General features: G+C 43.7%; 2 protein-coding genes and 2 long non-coding RNA genes across 5 annotated transcripts; 2 read left to right on the forward strand and 2 right to left on the reverse strand.

The window, feature by feature from the left end:
• The first annotated feature begins 3,103 nt into the window (after positions 1-3,103).
• On the forward strand, positions 3,104-4,144 carry LOC120321477. The gene is made up of 2 exons (XR_005561106.2): positions 3,104-3,330; positions 3,388-4,144. It is a non-coding gene; the product is annotated as an uncharacterized LOC120321477 (long non-coding RNA).
• A 1,786-nt stretch (positions 4,145-5,930) lies between these two features.
• Positions 5,931-8,076, reverse strand: LOC6534343 (basic helix-loop-helix neural transcription factor TAP). Its single transcript, XM_002094987.3, has one exon. The coding sequence runs from the start codon at positions 7,968-7,970 to the stop codon at positions 6,765-6,767; it is 1,206 nt and encodes a 401-aa protein (XP_002095023.1). The 5' UTR covers positions 7,971-8,076; the 3' UTR covers positions 5,931-6,764.
• A 1,403-nt stretch (positions 8,077-9,479) lies between these two features.
• Positions 9,480-14,948, reverse strand: LOC6534344. Of its 2 annotated transcripts, XM_039373910.2 has the most exons (7): positions 14,661-14,948; positions 14,169-14,595; positions 13,865-14,115; positions 13,210-13,803; positions 12,338-13,151; positions 11,672-12,264; positions 9,480-11,605 (listed from the first exon to the last, which is right to left on the reverse strand). In XM_039373910.2, exons 1-7 carry the CDS (start codon positions 14,745-14,747, stop codon positions 10,403-10,405), a joined length of 3,969 nt encoding a protein of 1,322 aa, XP_039229844.1. In that variant the 5' UTR covers positions 14,748-14,948; the 3' UTR covers positions 9,480-10,402. The 2 variants fall into 2 exon arrangements, with proteins under 2 accessions (XP_039229844.1, XP_002095024.2); XM_002094988.4 differs by having other exon boundaries at positions 9,480-12,264; positions 14,661-14,947.
• A 428-nt stretch (positions 14,949-15,376) lies between these two features.
• On the forward strand, positions 15,377-16,928 carry LOC120321441. Its single transcript, XR_005561047.2, has 2 exons — positions 15,377-16,182; positions 16,244-16,928. It is a non-coding gene; the product is annotated as an uncharacterized LOC120321441 (long non-coding RNA).
• Positions 16,929-17,444: the final 516 nt, after the last annotated feature.

Here is a 17,444-nt window from a genome sequence, read left to right on the forward strand (position 1 = left end):
AAAAATAGCTCAACTAAAGAAATCAATTGAAATTCAAGATTCACAAGTTTATATTAAATTTGCATTATGGGTCATACTAATCAACAAAACCACTGAATCATATCCTTTCTCCCGCCTCCGAACCTTTGCATATACCAGATTCCCCAGATCCTGACTTAACGTCCTTAACGAGCCGCTCCGGATTCGAAATTCCAATTAAACTTGCCGCGCTTGGAGTAATTGCAAATTCCCATTTTGAGTTCATTTCGGCAACTGCGTCACTATGCAGGCAAGTGAAAATGTAACGTCCAAAGTAAGTGTTCTGTGTAAATAGTGAGAGAGAGGCATGCGGATGCATCGAGGGTGAGCGGGACAGGAGGAGGGAAAAACCCATAAATAATAAATGTTGTTAAAACTAATGTGCGGCGCTCATTAGCCCCTGGCAACGAACGAGAGAACGGGCGGGAAAACAGGGGATGATGCTGGTCCTGCCCCGATCCCAGATCCCCCATTCCCGATCCTGACCAGAATCAAAGGGTGCAGGATGAACTCGGGGGTTGCTGCCGCTCTCTTCCGCCGCCGACTTATTTTTATAACTTTTTAAAGCGAAACAACATCAACAACCCAAGACATCGAATCAAGTGTTGTCCGGGTCAACTCAACTGCACTTGGGGGTTGCTCGTCCTCCTCCCCAGAGATGGACTGTAATTAAACTTGTTTCCCTTACTAGTGAAATTTACATAAAGCCTAACTAACCTGGATTGCGATTCCCCTGCAGTCTCAGTTTTTTGTGTTTAGCTAAATCACCTTCCACTTGAACAGTGATTGATGATGCCAGTGTCATCCTCATAAATCACACTACAAATTCGAGTGTCAAAGCGGTTCGCTTGTTAGTCATTCGCGGCGCCAACCATCAGGGCTCGAAGTTCGCTTAATCTGCAATTAATACCACTGATGCACATAGAACTATATAGTATAGATAGCATAGTTGGGTTTTATAGGGCGCCAAGGGCTTAACTTAGAGATATCATCTAGTGGAAAGTGAATATTAACTTTCAAACAGCACATGAGACATGAAGGATAGTCATATTCTATTTTGCCTACTGAATACAACGTTTCATTCTTGCTAAATAAGTTTTATTATTCGTGATATACTTAAAATCTGCGCTTAGCTTAGGACAGAAGTCACAATAGCCACAATAGCCACAATACACCATCTCCATTGCATTTAGTTTTATCAACTTTTGAATATTGTTCAAGGAAGTAAATTAAACACCTTTTTGATATTATCTTAAAACTATTGTGTTTTTGAACGCCATTGAATCATGAGTTTAGATTTCATCTGACTCAGTATACGACTTCGTAACGATTTATTTGCATTGCACACACTACCCACCGTGAGTAAGCAGGTGTTTAGAAGTTGACTTTTACCCCAGATTCAGTTCTCCGACAGCTAGTGTCAGGCAGCTAGACAGTGAGCCAGATGTCCAGCTGACGAGGCGCAAACAATGCCAACAATTAATGACTGAGCCCGGCCATTTGCTTTGCGACAGGACCTCCTTCTTCTCCCGATCGAGCAACAAATAGTGAAAAGCCTCGCGTGCATACCAAAAAGTGAAAAACGGGGCAGGAAAGTGTGGCAAGTAATCATAACGGTCGCTTTCCGAGGTGGCAGGGCCATAAAAAAGGACTTAGGGGTAGTGTAATTGCAGCTAGCTACTAGTTCTGCTTCCCATTAACGTTTTGGGGTAATTTTCGCAATTCCTTTTTTTTTTGCAAGGATTTTTCGCATTTTTCCCCGAATTTTCCTTTTATTTTTTGTGCAGAAGCCCACACAATGGCGGATTTACCGCGGGATTTTCGCGCGAATAGTTGGCTTAAGCCGGAAGTGGAAATGCAGAACTACCAGGATCCGTCAGCTTAGGATCAGGAAAGGATTTCTCCGCCGTAACCCCCATTAAATCGCTCGTGCCGTGTCCGTTGTTTACATTTGACAATAACTGGGCATGAAACCGTTGTTTTGCCGACATTTTAGTGCCAACCTTCCGATTTCAATTTATGCACGGCGAAAAAAAATTAACAAATATCAACCATAAATTAGAAATGTCAGCTTCATTATGCACATGGCGCTGCATAGTAATTAGGCAGCTTCGCGCGTCTGAAAACTACCTATAAATTTATGACCACTTGATGAACTGCACCGGATCCGAGTCGAAATCTGGGGTTGTGCTCTCACATTTCGTCCTGGTCGCCGGTTGCCGGTTGCTGGTTTCTGGCTTAACTCATTTGCATAACAATCAACTCATCGTTTGTGGTACAGCTACCATACCATGTCCTCTCCTCTCCATGAACCACTCCTTGCTGCCAGGATTTTTCCATTTCCATCCTAGTGAAAGGGTGCTTCCTCAAATGCTAATGTTTCGCGTACACTGGCGGCGGGTGTGAAGTTGTAAAGTTTAATGTATTGTTTGTCTAACAGTTTATTCATTTGGAAAAGGAATATATTTGAAATGCCTTTCTATTTTTTTTTGGCACAGTCCCATAATGCGAATGTGACTGGAATTGAAAAATTATTCTTATATGGGGTTGGAAAACTGCTTGGCGTTTTGATAAACTGATTCTGAAAAGTTCTCTCAATAATCATTCATGTGTAAGACCATTTATTTTCTGCACAGAAATGTAAGTTGTAAATAAAGATCAAGGAGGTAAATATTACGCACGAATTGAGTTTAGCTATATAAACTTATATTTACTTATTGTCCTTTTTATTACTAACATCAATACTTGATAAAGTGGTTGGGTTGTTCCTATGTTTTACAATTATTTGATAACATATTACATTCGACCTAATAAATGTTATTTAATCTTTACCAAACATCAACTTAGAATTCTGTGATTATGTATTTGAAAAAACAGTAAAATAATTAATCTAAATAAAGTATCCTGAAATTACCCACAGTAACTTCTGTTTCGTACTGCATTGACATAATTTTCCGCAACCTTAATCGAATTTTCTGGTCTTATCGGTAGTGGGCAAGAACATGATCTCAATTCGATTTGCCTAATAGAGGAACATGCGCTATATAGTTATCTGATCTTTGATTTACATGTGTTAACATTTTCGTTTTGTTTTCCCTCTGCTGCGTACCACTTTCTGGCTCAACAATGTGACATAAATCTGCTTAAATTTGACTAAAACCGCTCTGATCGGATTAGAAATCAAGGCTTGCATAACATTTTACAGTTTCAGCCGAGGGACGATTGCACACAAATGCGACAGATTGGCTTCCTTCCACGGACTCTGAAAAATAGAGAAATAAAAAGGTCCTGTTCCAGGGCTCTCTGGTACGGGTAAGTGTAACAAAATACTCGAGCCGGCTGTTTGTTTATCCAATGTTTTTCGGTTAGATGAGCACACAACTCGAAAGCGACAAAGGTAGGGCACACATGGATTTTTTCGATTTGGAACAGTAACGTATACGAGGTCGCACACCCCGGAAGGTTCAGCCTCACAAAAAACAACAACCAGAGGACGTCAAAGATTTCACAGATAAACCAATTCGAGCAGGGCAATGAATGGGCAAAAAGGTCGAGCAACTTGCCGCTAAAAAGCGAACGTGTAGTCATTGCACCAGAGCGAATCTCTGCCTTCAATGTTTGATCAGGACCAAAAAGGGGTAATACACAAAGGATCCGGGGCTGGAATAACCACGTGCACCGGCAAAGGGTTAAAAAATGTGTGCCAACTTCTTGCTAAAAAGGCGTAAAACAATCAATTCGGCAAATAAAATTCGATTTGCGAAATGGGAATCGCAAAAGGGCAAGGACAAATTGGCGCGGTGTCGTCTGGAACGGTGTGATATATGATCTTAATATTTCATGCCTTCCATTCCAAGGGTTGAACTCTGACTCTACTCTCACGTATGCATATCCAACCTTTGACACACAAAAATATTAAATATCCAGTACATACTATTGTGCACCTTTTCCATATTAACTTAAAAAAAACACCAAACAAATATAAGTTTAATGTTTCTTCAATTAATTTACTCAATAGAAACATATTTTCAACAAATGGCTTGATATTTTTATCCCATCTTTTACAAAATAAAGAAGACCCACATTTGATTTTCAAGCTTGTGGTAATCTAAAATACATGTTCATACAGATGGTTGATTTAACAAAATAATATATCTAAACTATAAATTCATTAAATAAACTTCAAAGAAAGCAGCACTCCTTCGTTGTTCGGTTTGATAAGGAAGAATATGAAATGGTCCCCTGTGTTTTTCCCATATTGACTAATCCCTGTATATTTACACAGAAATTTGATTTGGTTAGGTATCTGCCAGTCGAACCCTCCTCCATTAGTCGACCAGTCGACCCAACCGAAGTCCTTTGTGCAGTCTCATCGGACCGCATATGAATCGCTCTCCAAGGACCTGCACTTGCCGCAACCGAAGATGGCATTGTGTTTGCGCCTCTTAGCATGTCCATGGCAATTTGTTTCCATTTTGGTTGCCTTATCGCCTTATGGCCATCGCCAAATTGTTTTTCCAGCCTCGCAGTGCATTAGCATTCGGAAAAGGGAGCTAAGGCATAGATGTCGTCATTGATCCGCCGATAGCCATCGAAACGGAGCCACCCCGTCCGCTAATGATGCCAGTCCCAGCCGTGCCAGGTTTCATCCTCATCCCTCGAGGAGCGTCGAGTCCTGGAAATTGAATGCAGCTTAGCTGGCTCACCCGCTGCGTATTTGCGCCTTTGCCGCACAACAGGAATGCGGACCCATGCCGGTCCATAATAATGATTATTGCAAAGATAAATCCCGACACCTCCAACAAAGCTGCTCAAATGACAAACGCCGGCTTAGTTGAGGAAAAACTGGCAAATTCCTACTTATAACCCCAAGAACTAACGATGAGCGAATCTTTTCCCGGCAGAAGAAATATCTAGTTGACTTATTATTATTTTAATGCTTAGGCAATGGCAAAATCTAAAGTCGTTCGTAAGAAAATTAATATGCTGAAAAAGTCCAAACTGGAAACTAGAAATTTAAATTTTAATACAGTATTGATAATAATTTTGATTTTATTTTAAATCTTTTAGTTCAGATGGTGGTTAGTTAATGATGATTGACTTTATTTGATACGACATATATGATGTTTGGTTTTATCTCAAAATTGTTTATTTGAGTTATCCTGTTTTCTTACTTTTTGATTTATGTTGCATTAGGCAAACTCTCGCATTTTTTTAAAACTTTAAAACCTTTGGAAGGAAGGCTTACTAATATGACAGCTCTATTAAGGGATAGGACAGTCTTATTGTAATCTCCAGTGGAGATTGCGAATTCCTCACCGGCTTTGCAGCATCTTATCACCTTTTCACCCTTTCCTTGTAACGGAAAATGTCAGTCAGTCAGTTATTCAGCTATTCAGTGATTCAGTAAAGCAGTAGAGCAGTAAAGCATTTCCCTCGACTCTTGCCGGCTCATTCAACTAAATAATTTGAGTGGCATTCATGCAGGTCCACTGGCTCAGAGCTCATGTTTCAGGATTCCCGCTCCTGACTGCTGCTGTTGGTACATTCGTTTTGTAATTGTGTGGCAGGTGACGGCAATCTTCCATTGTTCGAGCTCCGAATGCCGAGCCGGGAGTACGAGTTCGGTTTCTACTTGAAACCAGGACTCACCCCATGTCGAATTGTAAGGGCGAAAAGTGCCCCCTACGATAAAAACAAGCTGCAGTGCACACACACAAAGCCATTCGTTTTATGTGCACTGCAATATACAATATTTATTTGAATTTAAGTCCTTTGTTTGGGATCTGAAATCCGCACACAGCGGTACTGATTCCAGGGTTGTTTGCTTTGGCTACTATTTTTGACTTTGTCCAGCAGTTCATCCATCCATCCATCCATCCATTCTTCCCAATTGCGAACAATTTTCTGGCTCGTTTTGATCATCAACTTTATTTGCAAAAATAAATCTTTATGGCTTTACATCGAAATTCAATCTTATCACCTTAAAGTTCTGGCCCTGACTAGCTCGCTTTCCTTGCATTGCAATAACTGACATAGAATCTGGCATAACCTACATACTACATACACTTTATCGATTGTATAGTAGTTAATTACGGCTAATACCTGGTTCATTTCAATGATTGTTATAGTGAGATCTTAAATCTAAAATGGCAAGGTACGTATCGCTTAAACTAAATGGACAACCGATTTGTACTGTATAGTCAAGAAGAATACATTGCGAATATGTTGAGAAGCAGAATGCTTTATGTATAGATGATTAGCCTAAGCATTTTGAATTCAAATATTCACCAGGGATCCGCAAGAAAGAAGCCAATGAATGCAAATACTTTTAAATTCGATATGAAATAATAATGAGTTAGTGAAGCTTTACTTTAGATGGTTGGCTTTATATTGGTTTATCTATTGCGGATCCCTCTATAACATGAAACTAATTGAGTTCAAAGATTAGCGTAAGTGTGGAACGTAGAATTTTTAAGGATATTCCATTTCCAAACACGACGATAACCTAAGCAGTCAATTAGGTGCCTCGCTTATTACCAATATCAACGGATTGCCAGGAAGTTGAGAATAGTGAGAAAGGGAAACCCCGAGACAATGCCCATTAGATACTTTAGTTTTCTTTTTAAAGTAAGTCAAGGGCCAATCTCTTGGCAATTCCCCTTGATCAGTTGCCTGCAATTCCGCAATCTTTTAGTATATCACGCTGAAAACCCTAAGATCGTAGCTTGGCCCCCAAAATTATGCTACACCTGTGGGGCGAAGTGTTTGTAGCTGTGTGGATGTGGAACGGCAAGCGCTGGTGTCTGATCCTCCGGATAGTCCTTCCACGGCGGTGTTTGCGAGTAGAAGCTGCTCTGCTGGTGAATCCCAGAGTCCAAGTTAGTAGGATGAATATTGGCAGCTGCATCGAAGGATCCCCTGAAGAGATCGTATTTCTCCTGCGAGAACTGCTGCGGGCTGGACTCCTGCTGGGGATTAGGCTGCAGATGGTGAGGCTGATGCGGCTGCTGCTGCTGATGCTGCTGTTGGTGGTAAAACCGCATGCTGCCTGTAAAGTCGAACCCAGGTGGCTGCTGCGGGTAGTCCATGCCGTGCTGAAAGCCGCCCATCGCCGGCGGCTGTTCCGCATGCGAAGCTGGAGCAGTGTGATGCTGGGCCAGAGGCGCCATTCCCTGGCCATAGGGGAACATTCGTCCGAACATGGGATACGGCTGTGGATTCACGAAAAGAGCATCGAAGAGCTCTTTGGTGATCCTCTCACCGCTCAGCGTGAAGTTCTGCAGCTTCTCCAGATCCAGGTTAATTGATCCGCCGCTTTCCAGCACCTGCTCCAGGGCAAAGATATAGTTGTGCGCAAATCGTAGGATCTCGATCTTCGTCAGCTTCGTCTCTTCGGGGAGCGAGGGCAGAGTGACCCGCAGTTTCTCCAGTGCATCATTCAAGTTGTGCATCCGATTCCGCTCTCGGTCATTGGCCTTCATGCGGCGGAATCGCTTGATCTTCACCACTTGGGTGGGACTGCGCGAGCGAGTTACTCTGTTTTTGCCGACGGCATATTTGCGTTTGGGTCGCGGCGCATCGGGATCCTCTGGCGACTTCATCGGCGTACTAGTCAATGGCGGATCGAAGGCGCCATTCGTCGCCCGGCTGTTCAGATGCTCCACCAGCGTCCTGCCGCTCCGAGTGCTGTGATTGCTGCTCGTATCGAGCAGTCCCACGAAGCCCGCCGGCGGAGAGCTGAGCGGTACGGCGTCCCAGGTGCCGCCGGAGTACGGTTGCGGGATCGCCGGAGTCGGAGGAGTGCCGAAGTCCAAGCGGCGACGCGAACTCAACTGGGCCTCCGTCTCGAAACTCTTCTCGTAGCCACTGTCGAAGGAGGCGTCGTCGTCGTCCTCGTCGAAGTCAAAGGACTGCGATCCAGCGCTGTAGGCATTGTAGCAGGCGGCCATGATCTCGTAACTGTATCTCGGTGTGTATATCCTATATCCTTTAGCACATTTCCGATTCACGATTTCCGCTGTGATGTGAGAGAGTTGTTTCTTCGCGTCTCGCGTGCCCGCACCAACTAAAAGCTGGCGAGGAGTGCGCACCCGTTTTATGTGCCCGGCCAGCCATTAAGCCCGCTGATTTGGCTCCGGACTAACAGGCATCAACCCTCGGCGCATTGTCGTCGGTCGTGGCGGCGCCATAGCGCAAAGTAGAGAGCACAGAACCCTGACACAAATCCCAACAGATATGCGCCGTGATTGCCGCCCGGGGGTGGCTTTTCCCACTCACACACAAACGTCGTCTAGCTGGAACGGCCGGGAGCGGGCTGAACTTCCTGGAGATGGAGATTCATTCTGCTCGCCGCCGCTACCAGTCAAAATACGAGCATTTTTCACGCTCCGCTGCGAGCGGTGCCCTCTAAGCCAATCGGAAGGATGTCTGCGTCCGAGGATCAGCGGTGTCGCCAACGGCATCATCAAAGGTCTTCCCTATACTCGTACCCTTTCTCTGGGGGTATTTAGATACCATGCACTTATTACACTTTTTAATCTTTATATTATTTTTTGGTAGAATTATTTAATATTTATGAATATAAAATATTAATTATTAATCAAATGTTGACCAATCTAGTAATGTTTAGCTTTATAATTTAAATAAATAGTATAAATTCACAAAAAATATTATAAATATTGTTTTTAAAAAGCACTTAGCTAAGGGATAAATAAATAAAACCAAACAAAAATTTAATGTTACAATGTTTTATCAGATCACTCCTACTTTTTTACGTTTTTGGTGTAGGTGTAATTTTTAAACCCGAGTTTTTATACCCAGTTTATTTCATCACCTTATTAAGTAAAGAGTCCTTACCCTTACCCACCCAAATATATAGAGTATGAGTGTTGCGTGGACTAAATAAATTGTTATTTTATTTTATCGCCAGATCGAACTAATGCGATTGCAATTCCAACGATTCAATTACCATCAACTCTTTCGGTTTTTGCCACTAAACCGCAATAATCGTTTAGGGCTTACGCCTGTCGCTAAACGGGTTAGTGGCACGTGGCCAGGATACCGCCTCCACTTTCCGAAAGCAACATGTGTACCCAACAAAAGCTTTCACTCCCTCAGGATTCCATACTTCCAATACAAAGCCTAAGACCCAGGCGTTGGCACGTGCCGCGGTCTTAGCGGCTGCTCAAGTGGCCAAGTGTGCCGATGTGGGTTTGCTATCTGCAGCAATCCTGTTGAAGGAGGAGGATCGGAGTTGCAATTCCAAGTGGCCGACGGGTGCCACGTGCGGATTTGTTATGATATGCGGCGATTGCCGCAAATTGCCAACACGAGTGAGAACTTGAGTGTCAAGAGGACTAATTTAGTAATATGCCACATTTCAGGCAGTTTATGATGCTCGTTGTTGCCTAATGGATATTAATTGAGTGCTTTTGTTACCAAAAAAAAAAGGTCCATGCTTCAGTAAATGTAACACCATTACATTTTTGGTTTAATTCAGTATTTCTGTATTTATAAAATATATATATAACTTATAGTGAATATCTTGGGTTGCGTATCTTGCCGGCAAGAAGAGTCGTAGGCTATTGATTATGCTATATTAGTTTGCTTATAGATTTCAATCCCAAGTAAATAAGCGAATACTAAGAGACATACTTATAATTTTATTAATTTTATATTAACTTTGCTTGAAAGATCAGGAAACAATACGTGTTCTCGTAGTTATATATAATTTTATATTAAAGTTTCAAACAGTATTAATGCTAATTTGTATCAATATACTTATATAAGAGCTAAATACTACTAAGAACTTCTCGTACATGAGAATAATATCCTTGCCCGGCTTTTCCACTTCAAACCACTTACTGATTCATATACATATATATATTGCCACTAAATTTCACACCAGCAGACACGTGTCGATGGCGTCGTCATACTTGTCATAGAGCTACTCCGCCGCGTGTAGCTAATTTGGTTCTTTAGAACCACAATGCACATCAATTAGGCAGTTAATTGAAGAGCGGATGCGTTTGCTTTTCCCATTGAGAGTCGGCCAGGACTCGATGAGAGTTCTTTTTTAAGGCCTTCGGGCATCGACACAGTCCAAATAAAAACCGAAATACAAAGTCGGAGCCGGAAACTTGGTCAAACAGATGTACACGTAAATAATTTCATAAAAATCTTGGCGTTTTGCTAGCCAAAGCAAATACCGAATGTGCCCCAGGCTAATTGCATTCTAACAAGCGAGGCAAATTCGATTTTCCCAGCTACTCTCCACCGTCCTGCACGGCGCAACCTCCGAACATCCCTTCGCCGGCATTCGTTCCAGGCACGTAGAACATCGCCTCCGGCTCGAAAGCAGGCTCGACTTGTCAACAGCGTGTTAGAATGGTATGATGGCCTCCTCGTAAAGCGGATCCATTTCCATGGCATGAGTAAAGTGATTCATCGGGTGGTTAGCTGCTGGAATTGGTGAGTTGGAGGAAAGGGAGTCCGAGGACAGCTCGATCACATCCGGCTGAAATGATGGCGTTAGTCGCAAAGTTGGCTGCGTCTTACACTTTGGCCCGCTCCGTCCTCGAACGTGTCCTCGTCTTCTAATCGCAGGAGCAGACCGGGGCACCTCCTCGAGATCTGTTGAGGAATCGGAAGTTATGTGCTTGAAGACCGGCTTGACCATCATTCGAGGCGATGGAGTGGACGATTCCGAAGGAGCTGGCGAGTCAGATGTGATGTGCACGAACTTCTTGAAGCGGCGTCTACCATATTTACGGTCGTCGTAGCTGTTTGAGGATGCATTGCTGTCTTCGGTGTGGGAGCGACTCTGGCTGTTCAGACTCGCTGCGAGTCTTCTTTTACTGCGACGCGTCTGGTCGTGATAGAAATTTTCCAAGTTGGTTCGCTTAACACGAACTCTTACACCTCTAAGTTTTTCTATGTCCTGTGGTGTCAGCCTGGTTAAGCTCACTTGAACAGAACGCGTCAGGCACTCGTTGATGAGACGTTTTCTCTCCATTTCCATGGTATCGCTTGCAGGAGATCTGGAATTGGGTTCGTCGTTCACTGTATCAAGTCTTAAGCGCTTGTTTCTTTGGTTCACATCACCGCCATCCCACAGAAGTGTCTCCTCCGCGGTGTCGGTTTCCGTCCCGGTTTCTGTTGGCGTTGCCATTTCAATAGGTGGCTGAGCACTTCCTAAGCGCTCTATGTTGATAAGCTTGTCATTTTGTTTTCTAGTATTCGGCGGATCCCTTTCCAGATTTCCGTCTTCTAAAGAGTTTTTAGTTTGTCCAGTTTCTCTTGGCTTTTCGGCCACCTGTCTGGTTGCCAGTCCCTCTTCTTTAAAGAGTCTATTTGGTGGGACTTGCTTAAGATCCCTAGTGTTCAAGACAGCATGTATATGGCTTGCTTTAAGGGCCATTCCGGATGGGCATTCTTTTGAGCGTCTAGTGCCTAGAGGCTTCTGTGTCTGTTGTCCAGTTCTTACGGGCTCCTTGGTCGAAAATTGACAGTCCGGAGCCTTCTTTGACACCGTTGTATTTCCTAGGGCCTCATGGATCATATGCGTCACAGTTTCACCAGTGGGCTGCAACACGACAACAAGCGGCGAGTGTGTTAGCTCTTTACTTACACCGGGGGAACCTTCACTGACCTCGTCCTCGTTGAAGTCGTGCGTAGCCATCGTGGAAGTTTCAGAGTTAACGCTCTCAGTTTCCGATCCGGAGCGAACGATTTTTCCCACGGACTGTGGACATGGCTGCATGGGTGCCTTTGTTGCAGTCGCCATTTTGAGGGTCTTCCAGTTCTTAAATTTGCTTAGGACCGAGCTGCACTCCATCAGGTTGTTGCTCTCGCAGACCACATTCTGCAGCTCTTCCTTCTCAAAACTCCATATGTCGGAGAACGCCTTAAAACCGCCGGTTTCGTTGCTAAACTTGGTTCGTGCCTCCATCAGATCGCCAATTGTACGCTTTTCGCCAATGGCTGAGGTTTCTTGTGAAAACAGTTGCTTTGGAGGCTCGACTGCGATTGCTGGCTGCTCCTCGAGGACGGGATGTGTATCAAATTGGTGTTCCGATGTCTCTGGAGAGCTCGATCGTCGCCCACCGCGCACACTTCGATCCATGTCAGACAACATGGCATTGGCTACCATGGCAGCGGCTCTAATCCGCGTCCGCCGGCCATTTCCCGTGTAGTAGGGCTCCGAATCGCTTGAGGCAGCCTCCTCCTCGTCTTCCGAAAACACTACATGGGTATTTGAAATTAAAATTATTAGTATGACTGAATCTAATATTTAAGAAAGCCATATTTTGCTAACCTTCATCCCAAAATTTGCGTTTTGCGGGCCGCCGCTTTTTCTGCTCCTTGACTTTCTCAACTTCATCGTCTACTTCTGGCGTCGGTTCAGCTTCTTCCTCAACCTCCGGGAGATTTGCCGCATTCTCGTAGCCCTCTTCTATGGTTCCGTAGTCCAACTGTGGTCTATCCCTGTACTTGGCATAGTCGATCTGGAGATACTTCAAGTCGTCGCCTGCCTCGGCCATGTTGAGAGACACAAATTTTCTCTTCAGGTCCTGGCTTTTGAGTAGGGCATGACAACGCTCGTGTAGCGTGTGCCAATCGAGGGCCCATGAGTATCGTTTGTTCCGTGGTTGAAAGATCACGGTCAGTAGGTCCTTGATCATGCTGCGAGGAAGCCGCAACGCCTGCAGCGACTTGTATATAGGATCGTAGTCGGCCACAGGAGCGTTATGGTTCGTTATGGTCACAATCTCGTCCACATCGATGGTGGAGCTCAGTAGTTCGTACTTGACGTTGTGTGGTGTTGTTGCCGGGAGCCAGTCCTCCTCCTGTCGCTTTTTCTTGATCCGCGAACAGCGCCTCACTTCGTTATAATTGGATGATGTGGGGTGGAGGTAGAAAGCAGTCAGCCAGAATTCTGCCTCCATAAACCCATGATCAGAGAATACTTTTGCAAGGTCAGCATAGTTTGCAGACATCTTTTGCTCCAAGTTAAGCATAAAATCAACGGTCAGTCCAGGATGATATTTCCATATTTCGATTGCATTCAACTGCTGCCCGATGATCTTCAGCAGTAGGGCAATCTTAGCGAACTTCCAGCCTGAAAAATTCTATTAGAAAGCACTGTGTTTAGTAGAGGTTGCAACACAGTTAGGTCGTTTCACTTACCCGCTCTGCCAGCAGTTTGTACACAAAGCTCAAAACTTCCTCGTTGTTTGGCACATTCTGAAATACCGGATCTATTTGCCTATCTTGTTCCTCGTCCACTTCAGGTGGAACCTTTTCGTCGTCATCACAGTTCTTGTAGTTGCCAATATTGCTGGGTCGGTTTCCCTTGCATATTTGCTGCTGGTAGTTGAGATTGAGGTCTACTACGTGTGGTTGAAAGTGGCTGTTTCGCTGGTTGTCCATTTTCTTCAGCTCCTCTAGAAGGAAGCGCTCGCTGCTCTCCCGCTCCTCTACATAGCGATGCATTAGCTCTTTGAACTGTGGCAGGTGCTCCAGAAAATCGTTTTCGTTGAGTGCCTGAAGCTCCATCAAGAGATTCCCCAGCACATAGCTGGAGTAGACCTCCAGCATGACGGCAAAAGAAGTGACCAGACTGAGCTTGAATTTTCTAAACCCAATTTGCTCAAAGAACCCATTCTTTCCTAGTCGAAGACGCACACAAACTTGGGCAATAAGTCGGGCTGGCGTAAAGTTAATGTCATGTAAGATCGAAGCTTCCTGCATCGTCTGGGCATAAAACCGTATGTTGTACATCTAAGGGATGGAATTATGACGACATTAGTTTGAAATGTTAAACGATGAACGTTTATCTTACCAAATTATCTATCACATAGCCCCGATTTTCATCTCTTACAAATACAGTCAAGAGATATAGATGACCGATTAGTGTAATTGAGTTTTTATCCCCTTCAAATGACACAAATGGGGCATTTTCGTGGGCTTTCAGCCAAGCCGCCAGCATCCGAAGCGCCAGCTGTTTCACGGCCTCAAAGTTGCCGGCGTTGAAGAGCTGTATAAGCCGCAGCAGGGCCAGGGATAAACCTTCCTGCATCAGGAAAGCTATGTCTAAGAATTGGCTAGGATTAGGTATATTCTTGTAAGAGGTATTAACTACACACCTTCTCCTGATGCCGCAGTCACTGTGTGCTCGATGGCGTGATGTTTGTTCACCTTAATGTTAAGAAATAGCTGCTGCAGGTAGGAGAGGCTCCAGGGCTTCGTCTGGAACTGCAGAACGTACGACCAGTTGATATTGGCCAAGTCACCAATCTGGTAGAACGCCGGCACCGCCTTGGTGAGGCTGTAGAGCAACAGGTGCTTGAGGCCTTCGGAGCAGGACCTCCACTCCTGGCTAAACCACATCTGCAGCGAGTGATGGGCCAAAACCCGGACAATGTGACGCAGTGCTGGGTCCTTTAAGGACTCGGAATCCCTGGTGGGCAGGTGGCACACCTCCCATCCGTAGATTAACTGCGACAACCGGTCATTGCCCATCAGCTCAAACACATCCACATCGCTGTGCCCATTGCTGAATACAAACATTTTCTGCAAATCAAGATTTTAGCCATTAGTAACAACAGGATATACGTATGAAGAATGTGAGTCCTTACAGCTGAGAACTCGTCGTACTCCAGCTTCTCCGCGCAATCCAGGAACTTCTGGGCATCGTGCACATCCTGAGAAAATATTATATCCATTGTGCAGTACCTACTTCATGGCAATCCTGGAAAAAGTCGATTTGTTCTTCAGCCGGCTTGAATTTATTTTTATTTAGCTGAACAGCTGAGCCCGATTATTGAAAATCGATGGACTTGAAATAAGTGGCAGCGCTGTCCGTTCGAGGTTCATACACTCGCTAGATAGTGCGGTCAGGTGTATGCGCTGAATATGGATGGTGCACTCGCTAAAGCCATTGTTGCCAACTTAAATTAGTTTGTTACGCTACAAGTATTCAAAAAGTAATTTTACAATTTATTTGTAAGAAAATATACAACAAAAATATAAGTCGTTGGGAAATTAAATAAATTTAAAAAAATTTATTTTATCAAGGCTAATGTACACTAATCCAAATAGTTCCTGTGGATGTTTAAGTAAAATGGCATAACTTTAAATTTTATTTAACATTACACATTTTGTAATGTAATGAAAAGTATAATGTAAAAAATATTGCAAAGTTAAAATTATGTATTATAGTAAATATATCTAAATGATTCCGATGCATTCGTACATATAGAAACCTACACTTAACTTAACTTCAACTTTTAATGATATTTTTCGGGTTTGACTTAAACAGCTAGTCTATAACCAAAACTTTGCGGAAGTGAAACTATTGCTTTTTCAGATGTTACACGCTTGGTTGACCACCAACAGAAACTCAATTTTAATTTAATAACAAATTAATAACAACTAGAATTAAGTTAACTTGCATGCATAACATTCCGCAGGCATGTCATAATGAATCCACTCAGCTATGCACGTATGTATAACATTCGTTTCTTGTCCTGATCATTTTTGGAAGATTCAAGTTCACACGACATTCTCTGGACGACATATTGTGCTGTTTTTCAGATTTGTCCCCTTAAGACACGAGCATGTGTGATCCACCACTACCTTATTGTAGGTCCTTTTAGGAAGATTACGCAGAGTAGCGTGTGAAGAGAAAGGTTGTTCTCAACGCAGAGCTGCAATAGTTGAGAAGCCGGCGCACAGCCACTTTTGTGATTAAATGACACATCTGAACTGCCAGGAGAAGTCTTGAAGGTGTCCAAAGCAGCAGCATGGGCTAATACAAGCACCACGACGACGACATCTGGATTGCAACCGGGGTGGAGCAGCTACAAGTCGAAAACTGAATCCAGTCCGGAAATTAACTGGGACTAAAGTATGTACATATGTACCAGGAAAAGGATCAAGATTGAACATTAGGGCAATCGGAATGATTCACTACAATACCAAACTGACAGTTGATTTTTTATTTAATTTGGAGTAGGGGATGTGGGTTGCTACTGAACTGCAACGAGAATGAAAAGCAGTTAAATAATTTAATATAAACATGCTAAGCTTAAAATGTCAATATTGACACTATAAAATGGACATCATGTTTAGATTCCGCGGACATGATGGATTTTTCAAGTGAGTTTGCCTGATATTTCTAGTAATTTCTCCTAAAAATATGATTCACATATGACATTAGAAATATGGCTTTCTAAGAAAATGAAAACCAATAAGTACTCCAATACTCCCACTATTTCCACGAATTGATTCCTTCAAGGATATTCGAGTTCCGGAGTGATTTTACGATTGCCTTGACCCCAGGATATTGTGTTCCCCATGTCTTTCGAGGGTCCCGGCCGCCGCCGCCCTTTGTGGGCCAGATGGCATATGCAAAGTGCAAACAAATTATTATTAGCTGCCAACAGCGCCAGCTACATCATCTTCACAATGGAAGCGCCGAGGGATTCCCACACAAGTGTGGCGTCCAGGAGAAAGGAAAAGGCGTTTGGTCAAGGCAGGGCTTCGCTGCATTCTCCCATTGTGCGGGCACAGTTGCGCCTTTAAGGCGAACCCGAACCCATTTAATTCACTTTGTCACCATGCAAATGAAACATTAGTGGTGACGTACCCAAATGGATCGCTCAAAGGTCTCCGTTGGATGTCTGCAATTAGGCCAGACACGTAAATGGAAATGATTTACAATCGTTTGGGCTTCTGTTGCTCCTGCTGCAAGTCACTCACCATCAAGTGCACTGGGAAAAATCACTTCAAGCGGTGCAAGTTCAATGGGTTAATATTACAAGTACGATTTACTCTAATTACAGTGATGTAATGTTTAATTTAGAAACAATAAAACCAACACCCAATCCGCATGTATTAACTGATGCACTTGCTTTTCCACTGTATAGTTAATACGTTGTCATATCCAATTAACACATTCCCCCATCCGTAAATACTTGTTTTTCTCGCTGAAAAGCGGCTCAATCGATCAAGCTTTTTGCAAGTGTTGCGGAGGAACGGACACATGTAGCTGTCATCGGCGTTGAGAGTCGGCAGCGATTTATCAGTGGCCAAATCAATTAGTAACTACGTAGCTTATCTCCTCGTTGGTCGAAGGCTGCAGCGTGCCAAGGGTAAGGGGTCCCATGGCCCATTCATTATACGCACCGGCAGAGGAGTGTCATAAATATTCCCATCATCGTTTATTCGGCGTCCCATCAAATGGCCACAAATGAAAACCTGTTGATGTGCCCTCATAGAAAGCGATACGCTGCAACACACACAACACAACACAGCACAGCACAACACACATTCCCACTTGACATCTTTGGGGCGTCACTTGTAATTGAAGAAGCTCTTTTTATCCTTCGTTTTTTAGCAACAAAACGGAGGAGGCGCTG

Source organism: Drosophila yakuba, chromosome 3L (genome assembly GCF_016746365.2).
Source record: "Drosophila yakuba strain Tai18E2 chromosome 3L, Prin_Dyak_Tai18E2_2.1, whole genome shotgun sequence".
Taxonomy (NCBI): domain Eukaryota; kingdom Metazoa; phylum Arthropoda; class Insecta; order Diptera; family Drosophilidae; genus Drosophila; species Drosophila yakuba.